This window comes from Toxotes jaculatrix, chromosome 11 (assembly GCF_017976425.1).
Source record: "Toxotes jaculatrix isolate fToxJac2 chromosome 11, fToxJac2.pri, whole genome shotgun sequence".
Taxonomy (NCBI): Eukaryota; Metazoa; Chordata; class Actinopteri; family Toxotidae; genus Toxotes; species Toxotes jaculatrix.
In genome coordinates this window covers 4,147,380-4,172,549 of record NC_054404.1, presented here as the reverse complement: position 1 = coordinate 4,172,549, position 25,170 = coordinate 4,147,380, and the positions used below count along the sequence as shown (strand labels likewise).

The following is a 25,170-nucleotide window of genomic DNA, read 5'->3' as shown; positions in this document are numbered from 1 at the left end:
TCTCCTGCTTGCAGCTTGTGAGGTAATCCTTGGCAGATAAAACTAAGGAGGACTTACCAAAGGCAGATTACAAGCGGCGCTTTGCGGAAGGCCCTTTTACACCAGTCAGAGCGGGTATTGAGGAGAGTGAGCTCTTCGCAGTGCTTAACTTGTGAACTCGACATGCACCCAACAGAGGAAGAGGTGGAGATAGCATTACAGTAACTGGATCAAAATATATCCCTCACAACACTCACAAGACGGCACATTAATACACACAACACACACGCTTGTTCTTCTATGGCAGCCCTGTAAAAAACTGAACTTGGAATAGTCACCACAGTGATATATTAACATTTAAATTTTTATTTATATCTTATTTTATTTTATATTTTATTTTAAAATCACTAAACATATCAATGTCAACTCTTACATTAGAATAATGAGTAGATCTGCTCGTTCTTGAGCAGCCACTTTGTTCAAAAGTCTTTTAAACATGCTTTAACTTTTAATCTTCACTGGATCCCAGAATTAGTTGATTCAAAGATTTATGGAAGTATCTTTCTCGACAAAACAGGCAAACCTCAAATCCAGAACATCACCTTATCTAAACATTCCCTCAACTTTTGACACAGGATCCAAACAGTTGAGTAGGCAGAAAAGTCTTATACCTTTCTGCCTAACTTGATGACAGCGATGCCCTGCAGCATGAAACGAAAACAGGAAGCCCAATGATCGGACCTAGACTGCATGAGAGAAGAAACTGGGTCTCCTCTCTCCCACAAGATCCAATGACAGACCACTCAGAAACTGCAAGTTGGGGAGGGGTCCATGCTGGGAAAAGACAGACCTTGAGAGGTACTGACTTAGTCTTACCCCTCTCGCGGATTATTCTCCTAATATTACACAGCTTATGGAAAGGCCAGTGTGGCCAAGGGGAGCCACCGAGGCTTCAGTGCCTTGGCTGCAGAAATGGACCACTTTGACTGTTTCCCTGCTAATATGGATTCAAAGTTTTGAAATTTAAGAGAAACAACAGCCCTCCGATCCTTTACTTTAACTGAAGATGTCAAAATCTTACATTATTTTATTTTTCGTCCTGAACATTTACTCTTGGTTACAAAAGATGATGTTCGGTGCTTTGTCATTTCCTCTCAACTATAGGTAAAAAAAAAAAAAAAAAAAGATGATAAATTAATTCAGTTAAATTCTTAAATTCAGTGCTTGGAAATATAAGACAATAAAAGATGAATTCATTCTGCATTATTTAATATCAGAAAGTTGCCAATGCCTACTTAACATCATCAACATAAGCTTTAATTTCATTAAGTCCTACATCTGAAAGTCTTTGTGTAATGGTATGTCAAACTTATCAGAGAAGATGAAATAACTTTGGACTGGATATAACGATAACAAGACGAGAGACCTTGGAACGGGCAAAGATCAGAAGACAGGAGATGACTGTCCTTGTCTCTTGGGCTCCCCTCTGTCCTCCAAAACCATCCCTCAGTCGTCACGGCAACCTCAGTAACACTTCACAGTGCGGATGTGGTCCTCTCCTGCCGCGGACCCCGGTGAAAGCTAATTAAGAAATATCGCAGCCTTCTGCGAACTCAATTAAATAATGTTAATTTATTCTAATTTCAATTTGGAGGTAGTCTGAACTGAAGGAGAGGCTGTGAAAACAAAGTCTGAGAGAGGAAGGAGAGCTGTGGCCTCTGCCTCCCCCCGGCACAGGAGCTCTCACAACCTGCAAAACTCTATTTAATTTGAACCCTTTGATTAACATAAGTAATCACACAAGCCCTTCAACTGAAGGGGAGAAAGAAAACATACCTCTGGTGTTGGTTTACTTTCTCACCTCTGGAAAGGATGAGTGTGTGTGAATATGAGTGCGAAACAGAGAGACAGAGGAAGACAGAGGGAAAAGTGGTAAAGACACCATATACGATTATGGTTCTGACAGTAATGTATACCTTTTTTATATCATAGCACAAGGAGTTCGGTGAAACTGACAAAGACGATAGTAAAGCAAAAGACACAGTAGTGTTTCCAAAACCCCATGGACCAGAAAACCAGAGTATGTAATAAACAACCCAAAATATAGCTTGTTCTTTTGTAATTAACTTCTATTTAATAAGGCAAACAGTTTCAGGACGTACATAACCCACAAAGTACCACCAACTTAAAGTTGAAGATGCCTAACTCTAATAATAAAATAGAACTTTTCAACTCAAACTCAAACTTTTGTCCACTGACATATTTCCAACATGCTTCCAACTTTTCTTTATATGAAAATAAGTCTAATAATTCATGAAGCGGAAACTTGATGAAAATCCAAAGATCAGAGCATCTAAGTGTAGAGCGGTCTGACTACGACACAGACATGGATATGAAACAAAGGAAGGGGATCACTGAATTACTGGGAGGGGTGAAATCAGCCCCAGGGAAAAGAGATGGACTGAATCAGACCAGACAGAGCTCACAACCCGCCCAACAGGAACTCTCTCTGTTCATTTAAATTAATCCCACAGACGTTTCCATCCCTCCAGCTCCTTCACAGATGCTAAACTTAAACTTGACGCCTTTGAGGATCTATATCTCCCCGACAGGACCATGGACAAACACACTGGCATGAGATACATGAATCGTCTAATGAGAGACTAAAGCACCACTTTCAGAAACTTGAAGACAAATCTAAGATACTAACAAGCAAAAGTAGTTAACATAATATATCCATATTCAAAGATGAGAATGGCAGAAGTAAACAAACCGTGGCATTTGTGAATGCCCGATGGTGGCAACAGTTAAACAAGGAAGCTTGTGATGTAAAACCGGCTGAGCCATAGTAAAGACATTACCTCTACACAACCACCACAGTGACAAAGTAAGGCTCTGCTTCCTTCAGGCGAACCTCTTACTGTCAGCGGAAATGCCTCAGTTGTGTAGAAGTTTTGAGTGTGTGTTATGGCAACGAAAAAGTACAGATGCTCGGCCTTATTCATTGCAAACATCCTCATTTAAGGCAGACGAGGCTTTCTGAAACAACAGGATATGACCACATGCTGGGACTGACTGTCAACTAGGATTCCAAGTCAAGGGCAAATGGACTTGGTTTGTAGATACACAAAGACATTGCCTTTTTGGATATCCAACCACGACCTGGACGACTGAGAATCTCCACAGATGTCGTCTAGTATTGTCAAAAAAGAAGAGAACCAAAAAGAAGAAAGACGTAGACAAACATCTAAGGCAGAGACTGCATTAATTGTCTGTGCTCTACAATATCTGCTGGCTTTTATGAGGACCTACAGTCTGCTAGGCATCATGGATAAACTCTATAGGTGCAGCAGGTTTGTCACCTTGTCCTGTCCATAAATTGCCGGTGCTGAATGTGCGCTCCACTGGCAAGAATCCAGAGCTTTGAGCTCTTGTTAGAGATTAATGTAAATCCAATCCATATGTGTTAATACCTGTATATAGAGTAAGTGGGCGCACGCCATATGTCCATTACATGTCCTGATTTTCCACAAGCTGGCAGTGAAGTGGGTGTTTTTAATACAATGACAAGGAGGATAAAAATTACATCTAGGACAAAGATAAATGTAAATCTGCCCATGTGAATTCACACGTGACAAGGACAAGAGAGACCAGCAAAACCAAAATGTAACTGTAAGTCCATTAACACAGAAATGTTATTTGGGTACTGAGGCTCTGACCATTACACTCATAACAATTTGCTGGGTGTAACTATGGTGATCAAGCAGTTAAAAGTTTTAACCGCTGCATATACTGTTACCTTTGCACTGAAAACATTTTTTTAAATGTAAATAGGATACAAGACATGCTAATCCCTTTTGGTTAGCAAAGCTTTCATGTAACAAACTGCGTATGAGACATTTCATACGCTTCAGGGCAGGTTGTACATGCTTTCAATATATCAATTTCTATTCACATTCTGAGATTAGACCTAGTTTGTGTGCGTTTATCTTGGTCCTGCACACCAATCGCCCACATGAATAGTTAGTAGAAATAAATGGCGAACATACACCTTGAAACCTTTTATATGAGAGAAGTAGAGGTTAGCCGTGTTTCAGGGGAAGGTTATAACTGCCCCAGCGCATATTCACTAAACTGAGCCTTAGGCATACCACAAACTATAAGAACAGATCCACAGATGCACGTGAACGCGAGCACACATCGACACTCTGTACACGTTCATAGTGTGATGATGTGCTGGTTTCGTCTTGGCCTCTCATAGTGGGAATGTCTCCTCTTAATCCTCTCTGACTTCATACATTCAAAGGTCATCTCACAGCCTACACATGGCTGAGGCGTGCATGGGTGTGTGTGTGTCATAGTGCTGGGTGTGAATAAGAAAGAGAAACCTATTCACACTAGCAGTATATGTCAACAAACCCTGTAGGCCTATCCTTGTTTACTGTGAACATCCTATCTCTCTTTCTACTGTTCCCTGGCCATCTTCCTTCTCTTCCCCTCACGACTCTCCTTTCCTCTACCCTTCACTATCTTCCACCTATTCTCCTTCAGTGCACCCCCTCTTCACAATCCTCACCAACAATTCATTCTTTGCATCCCTCCCTCCCTCCCTCCACCCCAAGCTCCAGAGGCAGGGGCATCTCTTGGCGAAGTGTGGCCCACCACAGGCCACTGGCTTTGGGTAATTAAAGTGGTTTAGGCCCCCTCACCCACGGTCACAGGCAACTGCAGCTGGGTGATAAAGGCACTGTGCCATAATTACATGGACGGCCAGCATCACCGCCCAGCTACACTAAAACAGTCAGCTAGCCAGCTGCATGGGGAGGAGGGACCTGTGTGTGTCTGTGTGTGTATAAGTAACTGTACAGAGTGTGTTTGCATGTGTGGGTGTGTGTGTGCGCGCACAGGGGGTCAACACCCCCTTCTGATCGCTCTGCTGTAGTTAAGCCCCCTGTGTTTAAGCCCCACATAGGCTCATTGAGCCCCTACACACTCACACACACATACATTTTCAACCCGCACCCATCCCCACACCCCCAGCCAATCATTCCCCACCAGTGGTCTGACTCCTGCAGTGAGTGTGTGTGACCATCAGCCATTTAATTAGACCCAGCCATGATTTACCTAATTTAAATAAATAAATAAACATACGAAAACACCCCAATAAACAAATACCTATATTCAAATGAGGAGCTAGGGAGTTTCATGAGCATAAAGAATGGGGCAGAAGATGGGATTGTGCAGGCGGAAAAAAAGCTAATGTAAGGACCACTGGACGTGGACACACAAGTGCAAATACACACATGCACACAACCACACACACACACACAAAATGCCTGAAGTCACTTTCTTATGATAACACTTGTCACAAAGAATCAGCCAAAGTGAAGAACAGTAAAAAGACTATTACCTAAAGTTGTGAAATTCTGGGATTTTAGGGTTCAGTTTATGTTAAAGTTATACTGTCAGTGTTCCTTTCTAATTAAAAAGTATTTACATTTAATGTATTTGGCAAATTAACTGAAACTTTGGTCATCACTATTAGGAAACAGAGCCCATCTGAAATATACACATACACATAAATGTCAATCTAAATCCTGTTAAGAATCTACAGTGTTACCCTCACATCATTAAACTTAGCAATCACTGCCAAAAAGCAGTCCTCTCATTCAGACTAGATTGTGTTTTTTTCCAAGTATTTATTTGTTGTTTTGTTGTCACATGTTCTCGTTGTGGTGATAAATCAGAGTTTATTTATATAATATATATAATTCAAGTGAAGCCTGTTTACCTTGGGGGAAGAAGAGGCCAGTTCTCTCCCCATCACTGCTGCTACCGGGCTGGGCCCGACTGGCTGGGTTCTCTCCTTCTCTGGGCTAGAGCTGGGTTTGGGAGCTGGCGGACTGGGGCCGAGGCCAAGGCTGGAACCTGGGGGCAGGGGAGCCCTCCTCTTCTGGCTGCTGCCCACATCGAGGGAGGGGCCGCCAGCGGGGGGCCGCGCAGGGCTCGATGTCCTCGGCTCATAGAACGGGTTGGATCTGAGAATGGAGGGAAGAAAGAGATGACAGCAGAGAGCAAGACAAGACAACAAGACGTCACGTTAGAAAGTGAATAAATGTTACACATTAATCTTTCTTTGAAAAAGTTCTAGTGACAGAAGAGTGTGAAATTATTAAGAGTTATATGAACTTTTTCCTCAAAAAAAGGATCAGTTTGTTAACAGGTCAACAAACCAAAACAATGGAAAAATGAAAACTGTTGTACAGATTTATACAAAACAATATAAATGAGAAAACACTGTAATAAATACAAAGCTTTTAATGACTATGGACATTATAGCACTTTAATTCAGTAACAAAACAAGAGCACACTGAGTACCAAACATTAAAACATCGAACCATGAATTATTACATTAACATCAATAGCACTATTTAAACTCATCTTTGGCAACTGTCCATTGTCTAATTAAACATAAGGAGATTGCTGCATGGAAACGAGAGTTTGGTGCAACACAATTAACAACACACACAAGTGGTAAGGTAACAGAAGATGCAGGTGCACTGAGGTCAGGTCTGCGTGACCTCATATCCTCACTGCCCAAGGTGGGCTACTGACAGACAGACAGGCAGGAGCACAAAGACACAGGCACACACACACACACACACACATACACACACACACACAAGTAGGCACTCTTACACACATACCAGAGTGTTATCAATATACAGGCATGCTTGTGGCACTGAAAGCAGGGGCACGGCCTTGAGACATTCACTCAACATGCAACAAGCAATCCTAAACAAACAAGGGAATTGGATGGAGAGGGTGGGGGTGAGAGCGAGAGTGAGAAAGAAAAAAACTGATTGACTGGGTATCTGTCTGAAAGAGAGGGTTAGAGCTACTCAGTGTCTATCTGACCGCAGAGCGATGGAGAGGGGGGGGGGGAAGGGAAGCGAAGAAAAGAAAAGCAGGCAGGCCTATAGAGAAGCTTTAACAGACCAGCACCGGCTAAAAGACATGTGAAAGGGCTCCAGTCAAAACACTGCGCTGCCCTCTTGAACTTTCTATTCTGCAGTGAACTGCTCCTGATGTAAGAGACAGAGCAAAAGAAACATGCCAGTCAATAACCTGTCTGTCTTTAGAGGACTAAAACATACGGCTATCTGTGTGACAGCTTCGCTCAACAGCCAAAGCCCACGAGTTTACATTCAAAGTTTAGGCCCAGCCACTCTGCTGCAGAGGTCGCACACAATCAGCGAAAGATTCTGGTGTTACATTAAAATAAATAAATATTATTATATGAAAGCTTGCTGAGGTAGTAACAGGTGTCCTCCTCTTTGCCTGCATGATTTCTTTGATTATAAACCTACACTCCTGCAAAGAGAGTAGCAAAAATGTATTGTCAATAAAACCTGTTTTTTTGGGATAGAAGACACATTATACACGCAGTATGTCGTCTGCTAGTGTGCTATTCAATTAGTTCAATTTTTCTTGCTTGTGAAGTAACTGAGAATTCCTCACTGAACTAAGCTGCCAAAAAGAAAGAGGGGAAGAAGGAGGGAGGAATGAAGGTGAGCAGGATGAAAGGGAAGGCGAGCGAAATAAAAATGAGCAGAGCCTGGGGAGCAAGTTAAGGAGGATGGCAAGGGGGGAAAGTATGGGGCAACAAGTTGATAGGAGGGAGGGTAGGAACGACGGAGGAGGGAAAGGAGGGAGACAAGCTTAAAGAATGCAGTGAAACAACAGGGCCCTTGTTCCTGTTGAAAGAGCTGCCTCGTCACTCTGCCTTGATGGGGGGGGCTGCAAGTGCTCCTCTATAAGGAGAGGTCTTAAAGGACTTGGTCTGCCAACAGTAACTGGACGAGGCAGTCTGGGATCTTTCCTGAGTGCTTCTAGTTCGGGCTGCTAGAAACCATGTCAGTAGGCTATTTACTCAACAGTTCAGGCAAGTGTGTTTATCTGACTCCCTCTAGCAAACAATAAAACGTGGACTTCTCTGAAAAAGGTCAAATGCACAGCACAGACAAAGAAAGTTGCTTCAGGTCTCCTTTTATTGTACCAAATTCAGGGAAACTAGTGCAAATTAAAGTGGAAAAATATAAAAGAGATGAATGAATAAATAAAGTCTTACTCGTCGAGCTCCTCCTCCTCGTTGTGAGAGGTGTCTGCATACAAGTACTTGCTCATGTCAACAGGCCGTACTCCTTTCCTCTGCCTGGGCTTTGGGGGTTCTGGGTCCGGCTGGGGGTCCGTGTCCTGGTCTGGCTCCTCGAACGGGTTCCCTGGGGGTGTCTCCGATTCATCCGGCTCATTGAACGGATTTGAGGAGTCGTGGTCATAGAAGGAATCATCATCTACTTGCTTCCGTGAGACCAGCTGGGCAGGAGGCTCTATTTGATGGAGAAGAGAGAGAGAGAGCACTGACTGCATATACAACACATGCTGGACTAAAACACAGTCACAATGACTCAATATTATCTTCTTCATTTGACACAAGCCTTTGGTAGCTTGTTCCCCCACTTGGTTAGATTATTATTTATTTATTATTATTAGACGTTGTTATAGTTCTCAACAAAACAAACCCTCAAAAACAAACAATCCATTTTAACACTCCCGAAATGGACCTAAACTTTTATTGTGGCAGCAATACTTGATCATAAGATAAAAGTCTAAAGCCAGGCAAAATTACTGTACTGACAATATCCATCCACCACAATAAAATCAGACTCACATCAGATGACAGAGTTAAACTTACCCTCCTCATCGGGATCACCGAATGGGTTGAGGTGGTTAGGATGCATGTCATCATCAGGATCATCGAATGGATTGGTGCTCATGGCGGGAGGCGTTTCCTGATCCTCGTCCTCCAGAAAGTTCAGCTTGTTGATCAGCTCTGTTGCCAAAGATTCCAACGCAAAGTCACATAAATGAACAACAACGATGAAGAAGAGTGACCATCAAAAACAACCCAAACACACCAAAATCTGCACTTTGGAGTGAACCACGGGCATAAAGAACTTTCAGTCTTGTATGTCATCCCTCTTGCTGGGGAGCGCTGCCTAAAGTTTTCTGTGCTCCTCTGCCACCTCAGCCAACTTCAGTGCATATACAACTGAGGCATTCTGGGAAAACTTGTGCAGTATGTTGGGTTACTGTGGGAGACAGTGAAGGCAGCATGGAGTTGCCATGGAGAGCCTGTCTGGAGAGGCTGAGACTTGTCCACTTTATCTTAATCATTCTCACTGTAGCTCAATCGCATGCTGCCAGGGTGCGGGTCAGTTTGAAAAGAGTGTGAAAGTGTGTGAGGCAGATGCCAAGAAGTGCTGCTGAGCACGATGAGAGAATCTGAGCATGTGAGTCCCTTCGTCTACATCTAGTGTGGCTATGTGAAGCGGAGGTAGCTGATAAGGCGCAGCATTCTTCCTCGCCTCTTACGACAACATTCATGACCCTTTTTAGCTCATGACAAGAACACATGTGCCTGAGTGTCTATTTACATCTGTGCGTGTTCCAGTGTGTAGCATAATTTTTGACTGCTCACCATCTGAACAGAAAAACTTGGGGGCACAAGCAGAGTAACCTCAGAACCCCCAGAGGGTTTTTGAGACAGAACAAATGGAAAAACCTTTGTGTAAAATGTGAGGTTTCTACATTAAATTTGGAGTTAAGCCAGGAGTATGCAGATTTCACTCTGAAGCGTCTCACCAGCTTGAGGCCGCATGAGGATACCACTAATCCAAAACTCACTTTTCAACTAAAAACAAATGCATTTAATTGCAATTTGAAAACAGAACAACTTTTTCCTTCCTGAAAGGATGTTTTATTGTGTAAGAGGAGTTTATTTGGAAACCCTTTACCTGGTTTGGTTCACTACCAACTGCAGTAAAAGAATGGACAAGTTCACACTGTCAAAAATACAAAGAATAGGAACCAAAAGGATGAACACCAACTGATGTGTTCACAACACCTTGTACACCACATCACGACACAAACCAAAATAAACTGTAGCACCACATGACCACAACACGATCACAATACCAATGTCAACGAGGCTCAGGGATGGGGGACTTGAGCCAAGGAGAAACAAAAAGGGAACGGGAAAAGGAAGGATTAAGAAAAATAAATATATGGAGAAGAAGAAAGACATTGTGGTAATGAGTGATGGGGTAGAGGTGACACAATGTTCACAAGACGATGAACGGGTCAGAAAAACAGGAGATGAAAGAAAGGTGAAAAAAGACCTTGGGAAGAAGCGGCAGGCTTAGCGGTTGCTTTGCGTGCTCGCTTAGGGACACCACCATCATCATCATCATCATCATCCCCATGTAAGCAGCTGAGGGCATTCAACTGGTTTACTATCTCTGTAAACGACAGGGCCATACAGGAAGGGAGGAAGGAAGAATAGCAGTGAACAAGACAAAATAACACAGCCCATCGAGAATACACACACACACACACACACACACACACACACACTCACACACACTCACACACAAACTCCAGATATACTCTACGTAAGTTGAGTGCATACATTTCGGTGTGGACCTTGGTTTATGTTTGCAGTATTATTTCTATGGATAAACTAGCAAGCTAACTGGCTGGAAACCTGATTGATGATATGTCTACAAATACATACACAAACACTAGTATTTGTAGACAGGGACACGCATGTATGATGCTAACAGTAATGCTAGAACAGCTAATTGACGGTCTTGCAAAGCTGTGTCAATTTCATACTGTGCACACACAAACAGGTAAAGGCTGAAAAAAAGCACATCTTTACGTCAAATTTCTATTTTTCTGAAAAGCCTTCACAGCTTAGGTCACTAGCTGGTTACCTTGGTATGCAGCACTGAAGAACATCTATCACTCGACAAATACATACATACATATTAAAATAAAAACACAAAATATGCATCCTTTTTGGAGTAAAAACATTCTCTTTTTATTATTTACATATTTATATAAAGATAAAAAGAGATCGCGTTTTGCTGGGTATGTGTTGGTTAGCTTAGTGTTAGTATTGCTGGGGTAGCTCGCTGGGTTGTTGGGTAGGTAGCATCCAAGGAAGGAATATGATATCAGGGAGTTTTGGCTGCTTGGCCGGTCCTTTGATTCAGAGATGCACGCTAGTGAATCGCTGTAGGCGCTCAATGCATATACATATAAATGAGACAAAGAGCAGGGAAGGGAAAAGAAAGGACAGAAAGCATGAAGCTTAACATGAAGAGATGGCGCTTTGAAAAGTTGGATTAAGCAAAGCAGGAAGCAGCGGGGTCCGTACATTAAACCATAGAATGAATCCCCAACATGTATGTACGGAAGGAGGCCCCCAACACAGGAAGGAGGAGAGAGCCAGGAACAAGGGGTAATGGGGGAAAATAAAGCCTAAGCAACGGGAGAAAACATGAAGCCGACAAAACGCCGTAAATGAAGCTCAAGAATTTACACGTTCTGGCTCCTTCGCGTGTATGAAGGCACACACACATGCTCACACTCACAGAAAAGACAAAGTCAGAAGGAAAACATATCAATGCAGAAGCAAAGTTGATGCCCCACATGAAGCCTGGGTCTTCTGGGTTATTCTGGTCTGGGTGATTATTCAGGAGGGTTGGAGACGTTGTCCCCAATGTAAAGTTGTCAGTTTGGGAAAATTCATCAGGACATTTTCAGCCTCTGTAGCAGTCAAATTAGTTTTTACAGTTGGATCACCAGCTAGCTGCCGAAATGACTGGGCTAACAGACCAACCTACCATTAACTGAGATGTTGTTCTTCACTGGAAAGTATGGTTACCAGTTGTGATGCTTAATGGCTGATCCCAGCAAAGCAGTAACCTGTAATCTGGATGACTTTGACTGACTTCAGCTGGTGGAGCTCATGCTTTGTCAAGTGCTTTGTCTCCGTTTTTACCTGTGATCTTCGCAGCCTTCTCCTCCTGGTTAACCCTGTTCTCCTCGTCCTCCTCATTCTCCTCCTCAAAGTCATCCAAGTTGCCAATATCTGCCTGTTTCATGCTCATCAGGCTGGCCAGGCTCTGCATGTCCTCATCACTGGACCATAAAAATACAGACAATTAACTCAACACAGGGGTGAACTCACATTCATAGGTAGAAACAGCCCTCAAAACAGATAGAACCTAGGTATAATACACATAAAATGGTTTTTAAAAAAAAAGGCCCACTCTTAAAACACTGAACCCAGGCCTACTCATGTTTATGATGAACCTAAACAGATTAACAACTACCAGAGAAAAAAGGGAGACAGAAAAGGCATAAAGCATAAATGGAGAAATGAATAAAATAAAATGCATCAGTACTGTATATTTTTATTCAATGCACCTGCAGGAAAACAGACACAGTTCAGGTCTCAGCTCTCACTAACACAGCTGACAATAGAAAGATCACACATATGGATTATGATTCTTCTCTTTCTGTCTCTACCTCTTCCACCGCTCATTCATCTTTTTACTTCAGACCTCCGTCTTTACACCTTGCTGTCATAAACAGTCAAGACTCCAACTTCACTCACTCACGTTTTAAGCTCGTCTCTCATCTCCACTCAGCATCTCCTCTCCCACTCTCCCCCATCCACCCTTTGTCTCTGTCTTTTTCGGCACAACCACTTTGTTCCCAGATGCATCAATTTCTACATTATTTCCTGTATTTTATGTCGTCTTGTGTACTCCCCCCCCGCTCAGTCCCTTGATACCACAGCTTCATCATAATCACTGTATTCTCCTCTCTGTTCTTTGTGTTTGGTGTTTCCCAGACCCACAGGCTCATTTGAACTGGTGTGATGGAGTTTGTTTGTGTGTGGTCGACATCATTCCCCGAAGGGTTAACAAGGGTTACGCGCCATCGACCCGCCATCCGTGCCACAACAAAGGCCTGGCTGCTCTGCTCTCTCTGAGTGTGTGTGTTTCTATGTGTGTGTGTGTGTGTGTGTCTGTCTGTCTTTAAATGAAAGTTGCTGCTATCACATTTGAATGAATAACAAATGGCAAACACCACGACTGAGAGTGTGGGTTGGTGGTATCAAAGAGGAGTATGTGAGAGTGAATGGAAAGCTGCACTGAGAGAGAGAAAATGTGTGTGCAACTAAACCACAAAACAAATGTCTGCACATACATTCTGAGTGTGTGTATTATAAGAACACACAGTTAGATAAATTTCACTTTTAGCCAAGACAGTTTGGACTGATGTGATTTACCTCTGGTATAATTTGAATAGATTTGCAATCAAAACTTCAGATGGGTTTCCATCTAAATGACCAGTGATCACACATGACAACACATTTATGATCGCAGACATAAACTGGAGAAAGAGCTCAGAGGCGGATCTGATCTTCATAAAAAACAGCTGTGAAGACACAGAATATAATATACCCAGTGTGGAAATAAATATAGCAGCACAGGTCTATTGAAAATAAATGTGAGTCTGTCTTTCAACACATTTTTTTTGTTTTGCTTTAGTTATTCAAATTAGATCACAAGAATCTGAACCAGGATTCATTAAGAACCAAAATCAATAAGTTGGGTAGGAATCTGGAACTCTGACTCCACTTAGAAACAGCATTACATGAGCAGACCGAGACTTACGTGGCCTTTCCCTCACGGAGGAAGATGCAGGAGAGGGAGAACTGCAGCGTGGCCGACACCACCTTCTTCGACAGCGGCTTAAATTTGAGTTTGACGTCTGTCTGTGTGGGCATTGGACTGGCATACTGTTTCATGTTTATACTGCTGGTGGCCAAGGCCTTCCTCCGTCCTGATGGAGACTCCTGCAGAGGGAGAGAGAGAGAGATGACATTCAGGTGAATATAGGTCCATATAACTTCACGGACAGAACATAAAATTGACACTGCAGGGGTCAAATGGAAAACCAAGAGAAAAGGAATTTTAAGTGAGGATATTCTGTAAGACTTAATTGGTGCTGTTTTATTTTTGTTCACTGTTTTACATCCTCCTTTGGGGAACACATATTTAATGTTCAGTATAGTGCAAATTAATTTTAAAACAAGGTCCAGAATAATTCTTTTCATCACTACTAATGACTGTGTTTACAACATCCAGATAAATAATGGTACATTTGGTCAGTGTGGGATGCTAAATTCAGAACAATCTCAAACCAGTGCCCTCCTGCACTCCTGCATTGTGAATTTGGTTGTAAAATCCTTCCTGATATTTCCTATCAAAAGGTCCATGCTGAAGCCATTTTTGCTGTACTTCTTTTCTGAGATGTGCTCTGGGTCAGGGGTTAGCAGTCAAATTGGAATTTGGGAATATGCCACAGACCAGATGATAAGCGTTATGGAATCAGCAACATGGCCCTGTGAGAGAGAGTGAGTATGTGTGTGTACAAAAGCAAACTGCTTACCGGAGGACAGTGTGTGAAAAATAAGAATTGCCGGAAAGCCTTGTCACTGACTGCTAGATATGGAAACTAAACAGTTGGGGACGTTGGAGCTTTCTGTCTGCCCTCCCTCTCTCCCTCCAACAACAACTGATGGGTTTTGGCTGCTGTGAGTCTGGCTATGGAAGCACCACGCTGTCAGTGGATAGCAGACTGGTTCACCTCCTTGCTGTGTTGATACCACGAACATACCACGTTCCTCTCCCCTGTTCTGCCGCCTCCGTTTTAACATCCTTTTTTCTTGTGAAGGGAAACTGCCACATTTTCCTGGTTAAATGATCTGTGTTCATTTGCATGTGGAAAGAGACTGATGTTAGAACCAAATCCAGCGTGAGGATCAGACACTGGTTCACACATGTCTCTTCACAGGCCATGTGGAATGAAAGCAGCAGGCAGTGGAAACACACATGCTCTCACTTTAAATCTGTCTGATTCCTCTTGGTCTCTCCTTTTGTCTCTATTCCACCGCATGGATGTCTAAAAACAGCATATATAACTGTACACACACCTACACACACACACACACTTGTGTTCTTATACCACAGAAAAATACCTTCTTGTCTCAGCTGTGAATCAAGCCCCGAGGATTCATCCTCTCGTGTGCACAATGCCGAACAAAGCAGAGCAGCTAGCTCTCTTTCACACAACACCAGTTTGAGAGCACATATACATATACACATACACCCTGGCGTGTACGGTAGATAAAGCGATACAAGCTCTTTACATTGCCCGTTTCCTGATGTCTTCACACACACACAAACACGCACACAAACACACACACATACACATCTCAGAGGCTTTGGCTCTGTGGGGAAAACTCAATCTCAGTCTTATCGCTGAGGACCGCAGGGTATTCATTCACACACACACACACACACACACACACACACACACACACACACACACACACACACACACACACACACACACACACACACAGTTCGTATCAGTGCAGAGTGGTAAAGCTATTGGTAATGTTGTGAGAAACTATGTAAGCTCCAAATAGGAAATAGAACTCTATGGGTCAGGCACAGGAGAATCAACACAGAGTGTAAACGTGTATACCAACTTAAACAGTGACTGCTCATACTTATTAAACATTATTAGCATCGACAGATATTTCTTGTTGTTGAATATTTTTCCTTAAGTTGCTTGCACGTGCAGTGTCTTGGGTTGTCTTCGCCACCATAATAATCACATCAAGGAAGCAGTAAAAACAGTTGCCATGTGGGAGCAATAGGGACACTCTTTACTATGAAGGGTTGATGGTGTGAATCCCAGACCTTGTTAGGCTACAGACATCTTCCCTCACTCAAGAGCTACTGTCCAGGTGTATTTGGACAAGACATTAAAACCAACAACTGCTCTGGCAACAATTATCAGAATCAGTATCTCTAACCTTTATCCTCCTGTTTCCTGTTTTTCTCTTTCCATCCTTCCATCTCCTACAAGCATCCCACGGTAAATCTCATCTGGCCTCCACATCCATCCCATCCTTCCATCTCTCTCCATATTTGCCTCCTCCTTCCCACCTCACTCCTTCCTCAGACCAGTAATTAAATAAAAAACTACAGATGAAACCGTCCGACCAACTGACTAGCGAGGCCACTTGACATTTCGTGCTGACATTTGAGCCTTGTCGCTTTGGCTGGGGAACATAATGACGTATCATCGCCCCACCACCAACCTCTTCTTCTCAGCCCATCACAAGAAGTAGGAAAAAAAAAACTCTCCCTCTCCACCTCTTATCTCTCTGCAGATTACACCCTGGCTATTATACTAAGCTAATGGCGCATGTAGATACTTTATGAATGAATTTGCCAAATGCACCAAACACTTAAGAAGAGGGGATTTAGCAAAAAGGAGGATGGGGAAGAAAGGGGTGAGGGGGGTTTTGAAAAATAGGAAATACTTAAGGATATGCAAATACCCTGGCGAAAGAATGGAATAACCATTTCAACAGATTTGAGTAGGGGCAGCAAACAATGGAAATCTGCTCTATTTCCCCAGATGCTACTTGTCAATCAATGTGTGTGCGCATGAGAGAGTGTGTGTGTGTTTGAGAGAAGGTGAGGGGGGGGGGGGCAGTCGGGATTAGGGTGACTGGGAGGTTGTGACAATGTGTAAAATGAAAAGGAAGGACAATACAGAAGTTTAATTTATTACAGAGAGGATAGGACTATCAATATGCTCTCTCTTTCTGAGCCCAGAGAATGACTAAATACTGTGTGTGTGTGTGTGTGTGTGTGTGTGGGAGAGAGAGGAAAAAAGGGAAAAAGAGAAACAGAAAGAAGGAGGGAGGGGTGATGGCTATATGCTGCCTCCTAGCTGCATCTCTGCACAACTGCAGTGTATCCTTAACTGTAACTTACACCTTTGTACTACACTCACACAAACCACTAAAAACACAAGAGCAATCAAACCTGCGACCTGCCTACCGTCACTCTGCACCACTTATTTTTGTCGTAAATGACGATGAGTGACTTTCATTCGAGAGGAGTGTGTTTGCGTTAGAGTAGATTGTGTGTTAAAGTACCAGTCCTGCCCCTCTCCCCTGGTGCCAGCTGGCCCCCAAATCGATCCACAGATGCTCCCCTGGTGGGGGGGCAGGGGTCAGGGCAGGAGGGGTGCCCGGGGGTCCTGCTGAATCCCTATGCCCCAAAATGCCAATGGGACGGGCCGGAGGAAGGAGGGGTCGGGATCCTTTTCTCACCGAGAGATGGATTAATTAGACTGAGTGCTAAAAGAACCTGGCTTCCTTTTATAGGCCTGGTCTGCCACACACACACACTGACAGTTGGGTAGTGATAACGCATGATGAACAAAAAGAATAAGTGCCAAATACACACACACACACACAAACACACACCAATCAGCTAATGGCTTTTTAACACAGGTCACCAGTCAATTGGTTTCTAATTTTAGCAAACATGATCGATGCTCCATATTGATCCATATACTTTGACTCTTAATGACAATTCACACATGAACATTATTTATTCTTTGACTGAGCATGTTCCTAAATTTGTGGTGCAACTGGGGAGACCTGCAAAGGTAACTTTGTCTGTTCTGTTGTGCTCCTGACATTAATGGCAGCATGCGTGGTACAAATGATTTGTCAATAGCTAAAGTGAGAGTGGTGGTGTTCAGTGTGTTGTTGGGGAAGATAAAAGATAAAAACACGGCTCTAGTATCACAACGATTATGATAAGTGATGAATCACTGGTTCCACATCAAGCAGATGATTATCTCACTTAAGCTTGCTGCCACAAAACAAAACAATCCCGAAGTGGAGGGGGAAAGGGACAAGCGGAGGTCAGTCACAGTCTAACTGCAGACCAGGTTAAGACTGCATATCTAAAAAGTCACACATTTGATGCATTTTTTTTAAAATGCTGTAAAATCATGTAAGTTCATGGTGACCAGAAGGACTATGGCAGGAACAACGAATGTTTCTGGATCAAGCCACATTCTCCTGTTTTTCTTTATCTCTTCTTTCTCTCTTGTTATGAAACACGTTAATTGTAAAGCTCTGTGAAACAAAACCTCAACCTCAGAGCGGATAATATGGACACAGAGGCTATAAATATTCCACTCCACAAAAAACTGTATACAGGCCTTTGTAATTTGTATTCACAAGGTTCAGAAAAAAAAAAAAAAGCCAAACTCAATTTACCCTATAGAATAACCCTGAGGTAGCACCGATTAGCCCTCCACCCCAACACCCAAAAAATCAGCTGGCTCTGGTTGAATTCAGCAGTCAGCAGATTGGAGGTGGGGGGGGGGGGGGGGGTGTACGGTGCTATTCCTCTCGCCTCAAGGTCACAGTTATTGGAAATGGAGACATCCAATGTGCTCACATCTCTCTTTGAATCCCAACACAATGGAGTGATTCCTCTGTGTCAATTTGGCCTCCCCTGATAACTGATAAGACAGGCCTTTTTACATACCACCTATGAATGCTGCACTATGCATGCACACACACACACACGCACACACACACGTACAGATTAAGACAAATTTATTCATCTGCTATTATATGTGAGGATTTATTTTTTTCCGCAATACTATCACTGCAGTTATGCGAATTACAATGACAATGGTCTTAATAATGGAATGAACTGTTTAAATGGCTTTCATGTGTATTGTCACATGGACACACACACGCACACAGTCTTCTTCTCACACACTGACACACAAGTAGAAAAAAAAAACAAAAAAAAAACAGGGCCACAGGATTTCTCTTCACTAGAACCACCTTGTGGAACAGACTGAACTTAAACCCCCCAGAATGGAAGGACCTTTCGGTGACCACTGCCTCGCTCCTGGAGAGGGGTGGGTGGGTGTTGTGAACGACAAAAAAATGAGTGAAGAGAGTGAGAGAAGAGTGATAAGTTACAACAAGCGCAGGAACAGGCTTGTTTTAACAGAGAGGGCAGCTGATTACAGCACAGTGTGTTCACTAGATTTAGATGAATACAGTTTATAAGGACCCTGAACTTCAGACACAGAGTCCTTTTTGTTCAGCGCTAAGATACTGAGAACGGGACAAACTGACGTGAAGCCTACTGTCAGATACAGGGCTGTACTCATGAGTGAAGAAACTGAATATACACAGAAACAATAACAACTGTGCAAAACTGGGTCCAACTCTTATGAAGACTTTATAAAGAGGAACTAAAGACGGGATTTGATGTGGTTAGGTGCACCTAAGAAAGATGCACAATACCAGCTATCTGTACACTAGCTCAAGGGTAGCCATTTTGTAGCTGAGTCTGACCTCTGACCTAATTGAGGAGAGGGCCACATAAAAAAATGAGTCGTGTGTGTGTGTGTAAAAGAAAGAGAAGAGGATGGGGTGTAGAGAGAAAGACATGGAGAGGAGAGAGGAATGCCTTTAATGCAGGGTTGCCTCTGATGGCAACAGATGAAAGGAGGAGAGTCACAAACCAACCAGCCCTTAAAAAGGCCTAATCCTGACTGGGAGGGGAGAGCTGTTTAACTGGGGAGTGACCTACTGCTAGCTAGCAACACACAGCTAAACACATTCAGACATTAACTGGAGAACGGCTATATTTCAGAGGTTCAACAGCATAAATGAAACCTATGCTGTGGGTTGGTTCAACAGCAAAAATAGAAGGAATAATCATTTTAACACAAGTAACGGTTCCACTGAAACCTGCCGTTTTCAATCGGCTTTTCTAATTAGTCTGCATCGTAATTCATAACCTGCAAAAATGCTTAGATGGGCACCAAGCCAGTATCTCATGTCCTCTCTTTCTCCCTTCATTTCTATCCCACCCTGCCTCCCTCTCCCTCTCTCGTCTTATCAGCGTGTCCAGGGTGCCCTCCTCTCTTCAACTCGCCAGGTCTTTCTTTTGGGTGGCCCTCAGTGCCCCCCACACACACTCAGACCCAGAGCATGCACTTCAGACAGGGGGCTAATGGGAAAATAAATTACCAGCAGGCAAAAGCCCTGGCTCTGCACTTCTGCCAGAGAAAGAGAAAGGGACATGGGGGGGGTTTGGAAAGAAGAGGGTGGTCAAGAGAGAGAGTGGAACGAGAGAAGGGTGGAGAAGACAGAAATGAAAGACAGAGAGGTGGACAGCAAAGACACTGATAGAGAAGTCATGAGAAGGGAAAAAGATGGAGAAAATGGGGGAGGGGGGTTAAGGGAAAAAGAAAGACAGAGCCAAGAAGGGGAAGAGAAAGAGGGAGAGTGAGATAGGACCACAGGATTATAGCTGGAGTTAATTCCTGGACTATGAAGTGCCTGCTCATCACTTTTCCTGCCATTTCACCATCTCTGGCCATCGTTAAAGGGGCAATGTGGAAGAATTGGCCACCAGTCAAATTCACACTCCAAACAAATAGGTGGCAGTATTTTACCAGAAAGTTGGAAATGCTCTCTTTGGTCCACCCTCCCCTTCCCCTGTGCTAAAGTTGGACTGGCCATCAAGGATACTGGGACAAATCCTGGTGGGATCTTTACCGGTCCCTGTTGTGTACCTGTCATTTGGGGTGGGCATGAGAGCGTGCTGCATGCATGTAGAGGGCTGGATTCACTGGCCACTCATAACCAAGTGTCACACGGGGCAGTTCAGTAGGTCCCTCTGCAACACAATACAGCTGCAACTCAAAACTGTTTTTCTTCACAATCCGCTGATATTCTTAGTTCATTGCCACTTTATCCATCCAACAAAATCTGTGTGTACATGTAGAAGGTTTGACAGTATCCATGTGTGGTTGTGAGTGTGTGTGTGTGTAACAGAAAGAATGACAGTGGTGGTTGACCACCCAAGCTCTTGTTGAGCTTTGACCTCATTTTATAGTCCACACTCTGACACAAAGACACACGTCTATAGCGGAAAACTTAACCAATGCAGTTCAAAATCTGTCACAGCCTTTCCACTGAAAAAATTCAAAGAGAATGACCTCTGGCTTTATGCACTAAATTTCTATTTATGCGTCTGTTTTAATCTTGAGGTAGGATAAAACCTCAAGACAGTTACTATGACATGCACCTAAAATACTGATTAATTTCCACGGCTGCAATATTATCCAATTCCTAATAAGGTGTTATTATGACTGTATGGTGATACCTCTCCCATCTCCTTCTAGCATCACTCCCGGTCTGGTTGATAAAATTCCCACCAACATCTCAAGACAGAAACCTCGATATTTCTGAGATATCAAATGATGATTTCCAGGTAAAGACAACATAGGGATTTTTTGGAATCAGAACCTCCACATCCACTCAATTCTCACTTTAAGGATCTGTTTGTTTTAGCTGTTTAAGGGAGGCTGCTGAGATCTGACAGAGCTATGATAGGGCCCTAATCCAGAGCAAAGCTGATTTGCTTAAGGGGGAGGGGGGTTGAGATGGCCTGCGACAAGAAACAATTGCCCCAAGTGAGAGTCTGCCTCTCTCCCACCCTGCTCCATGACAAAGGTGTACTCTCCATGCTAAGTGACAAATCTGGGGAGACAAAGAGCATTAGCAGGGTGATGCTCTGCTTCAGTGCCTCTGATTGTGGCCAACTCAAAGAGAATCTAATATGGATTTTAAAAAAAGGAGAGGGAGAGATTAGAATGAAAGAGAAACAATGAACACCTTCTACCAAGGGGGAATTAGTGGAGGGATTGGATAAGGAGCTGGTGTGTTTTAGTGCGTGTGCATGTGTGTGTGTGCATGGGTGAGTGCTTGTTCTTTGAAATTCCTTTTCCAAGAAAGAACAATAGGGTTCCCCAATTCTGTTTATGTGCATTTATATATGAGACACACTTACTAAAAACACAAACCGCTCTTCTCAAACCAAATTACATACGTCGTGGATGAGCCATTTAGTCTATGATCTTTTCCGAAGTGAATGGTGAAACAGGAGAATAACCTTTAATTTACAGGTTCATACATGACTAATACCCAATAAGCATTAAGGCAGTCAAGGGCCACTGGTATTCTGCTCAACTGAGGATGATCAACATGAGGATTTCTTAAAAAGACATTAAAAACCAACGAGCTAAGTACAATGCAGTTGGGCTGTCGGTTTTTATTTGAAATCTTGTTTCAGTGTGTGGGTCAATGCACTCAAATGAGTTTCAACTAATTATGTGCCAATTCGAACGTGTTTGAACTTTATTTGTTTAGAAAAACCGACAGCGCTAGTATGGAAAAACGATTTAGTTTGTCTGCAGTGACGTTCTTTTACTAAATTTCTTAACTAATATTGACAAGTGACACATCTGATGCGAGCACTGCTCTCACGGTGGGAATGTGTCCTTCGCAACATCTCCTCAACACGTATGGGTGTAATCCAAGTACAGATTTATATCCAAAACAGAGACAAAGACATGTTTGGGGATCAGTCTAACTGTCAGTGGCTGGCTTAGCACTGGCATCAGAGCACATCACAAGACCCTATTCATTGCCACTTAGCAGAACAGTCGCCTCAGTTTGCCAGAACCTGTGAGTGTGTGTGTGTGTCCGTGTTCACTCCCTAAAATGCTCATACACAAACACACACTTGCACGTACTCACTATGAGCGGATCTTGAGGAGATAATGTCAAATTAGTCACCCTGCGCACAAGTTTAACCTAAGTTCATCACATGTGCCTCCGTGCATGTACACACATCTTCTACAAAACCACCACCACCTACACACGTATCTACCAAGCAAACGACCAGCCCACGCAGGCCCAGCGGGTCAAGCTTGTGGATAAACAGGGGGATTTGCCGGGCCAGTGTTTTGCGGGGCCACACAGGCCTGTCTCCATCGCGAGCAGCCATCTTAAGTCGCACAGAGGAAAAATAAATAACCGAGAGATGGAGATAATAACTGCTCTGCTGTCTTTGTCCAATCGCGCATCACGTCGCAACAGAACTGTCTGACCACCCATCATCGCCATGTAACACATGACACCAAAAACAAGGTGAGATGAGGATGAGGACAGGCAGGAAAAAGTCGGATTAGAGCCGACCGAGGAGGAGGGCAGGTGACAGGATGTGTAGCCATGGAGTGATAGAGGATGACCTCAGAGATGACTGATAACAGAGGGTGTGGCAGCCAATAACATTCGACTGAGAACCTCCGATTAGATATCAGGACTGTATTCTCAGAAATGGAAAGCAGAAACCAGCAACACAGCAGGAAAGAAATAATGGTTAAATAAACCATTTAAGAAAACTGGAGCTTGTATGCCAACATTCATCAATGTTTAAAACATATTCCACAAGTAATTTAAGCTTATGCCTTTGTTTTTATTAATATTCTGCAACTTCATGAGCTGCAGGTCAGTCTTCCTCACTAACTTGTCTCCCTCACCTCCCTCTTCTACTGCCCAGCCTCTCCTACCCCATTCACCTCAATGCTGCTGGTTCAAGGTACATTATACACCACCCTAAAAAAAAAATCCCCATATAGTAGCCACCTCTGCCGAACCTTGCCAAAGTTTGCCTGTAGAAATCGAACTACAGACATGGAGATTGCATGGTGTCCATTCTAAACCTCCAGGATACTAGGATGCCCAAAATTTGTTGTCTTAAACACTCAGTATCAGGTAGGTCTTATCTCAGAAAAGTGCTATGGTTTGCTGGTCGTTTGTTTTTCCTGTTTGGTATACATAAAAGAACTGATCAGTTAGCATGAACAGCAACAAATACTATGGCTGAACAGACGATGATAAGGGGAAGGGGGCATGTACAAGGACACGAACTTCAAGACAGCACTTTGATAAGTTGTATGTTTCCTTCTTGGTCGTATCTACTTAGACTGTGACTTCCATGTTCCTTCACTTGCACCAGCATCAGCTTACAGTGCAGTATTCAACAACAGTTTGAAAACACACTACGTTAAATTTGCTGGGGGTCAAATGTCAGCCTCAAGCCCTTGCCATCTGGACATGATGGGTCCCCCACCTTTGGCCAGTCAATCCCAGTGTCTCACCTTGTCACTGTGGCGCTCCCCCTTTATGTGTCTAGTGTATATTTCACAGTAGTGAAATGCATCATCCATTAAAGTTTTGCCAAAATAATGGCATGAATGAGGACAGGCCTGATCCACAGTTTATAACATCAACATCTCCAGTCACAACACACACACACATACACACACACACACACACACACACACACACACACACACACACACACACACACACACACACACACACACACACACACACACACATTTTGGTTGTTATTATGTGAAGGCCACACAGGTGGAAAGGAGGATGTTTCCCAGGTGACACATGTGTTTTGATGTTTATTTTGGGGGTCAAACGTCACACTGTATGAGGCAAAACAAAAACCTGCTTGGGCTGGATTTGACTCTGCATGCGTGTGTATGTGCTAGAAATGTATCTGTGTGTGTGTGTGTGTGTCTGTGTATGACAGGATGCTCATGTGTCTGTGTGTGAGATTATATGCTGTATGTGTACACACACTGTGAGTCTGTGTGTGCGCCTATGTGTACATATGAAAAACAGACACTGTATCTTTGAGATGATGTACATGCGACTGTGTGTGTGTGTGTTTGCTGTAGTGTCTGGTGACATCTGCTGTGTCGTTGGCTGGGAGCGGAGCACAGCGGGCTGCAGGAGCCTCAGACTAAGGAGATGAAAGCCGAGGTCACAACCTGGACCAGTGGGACAAGACACACTCAGTCACACAACACACAAATACAAAGTCACACATGCAAACGTAAAGACATCCACACAGACTGCATGCACATGGCGCACACACACTCACACACGCTGCAAACATATGTCCCTCACACACACAGCATGCGGGGGGGGCATACAAGATCATAAGGACGAGAGACGAAAAAGTAAACAGGGCAAGGATAAAACGGTAAAGCAGACAAAACAATACGAGAGAGAGACTAAATATAAAGCTACTCACAAACACAGAGGAAGAGAGGAGAGAGCAGAGTATGAAAAAGGTGACGTAAGCACAGAAGCAAAGCCCCACATCGTCAGGGGCAACAGTTTAATCAGTTTAATTAACAAACACATGCATGTAAGCAAAAACACACACACACAAAGATGGAAGATATGGTGTGTGTGCCAAGTGCTGGCGTGCCAAAACCGTACAGAGCAGACGGTGCCTGTGTGTATGAGCGCATGTGTGCACTAGAAGAGATATATGAATGGATATATTATGGTAGAGGAGCAAAAACAGGATGCATTTTAATTCACGTTGATTATTTTTCATTTTGGTAAATAATCTTTTAATCTATAAAAATCCCCGCCCGTCCTTTCCACAGATCAGGTAACGTCTT

At 43.3% G+C, this 25,170-nt stretch overlaps 1 protein-coding gene across 3 annotated transcripts in view; it reads right to left on the bottom strand.

The window, feature by feature from the left end:
• ehbp1 (EH domain binding protein 1) overlaps positions 1–25,170 on the bottom strand; it is a 129,348-nt gene that overhangs the window by 78,787 nt on the left and 25,391 nt on the right. For all 3 annotated transcript variants that reach the window (XM_041049983.1, XM_041049984.1, XM_041049985.1), the window contains exons 6-10: positions 13,578–13,759; positions 11,891–12,030; positions 8,735–8,872; positions 8,111–8,369; positions 5,771–6,017 (exon numbers count right to left, since the gene is read on the bottom strand). In XM_041049983.1, the coding sequence (XP_040905917.1) occupies positions 5,771–6,017; positions 8,111–8,369; positions 8,735–8,872; positions 11,891–12,030; positions 13,578–13,759 (966 nt within the window). The remainder of the gene's footprint in view (positions 1–5,770; positions 6,018–8,110; positions 8,370–8,734; positions 8,873–11,890; positions 12,031–13,577; positions 13,760–25,170) is intronic.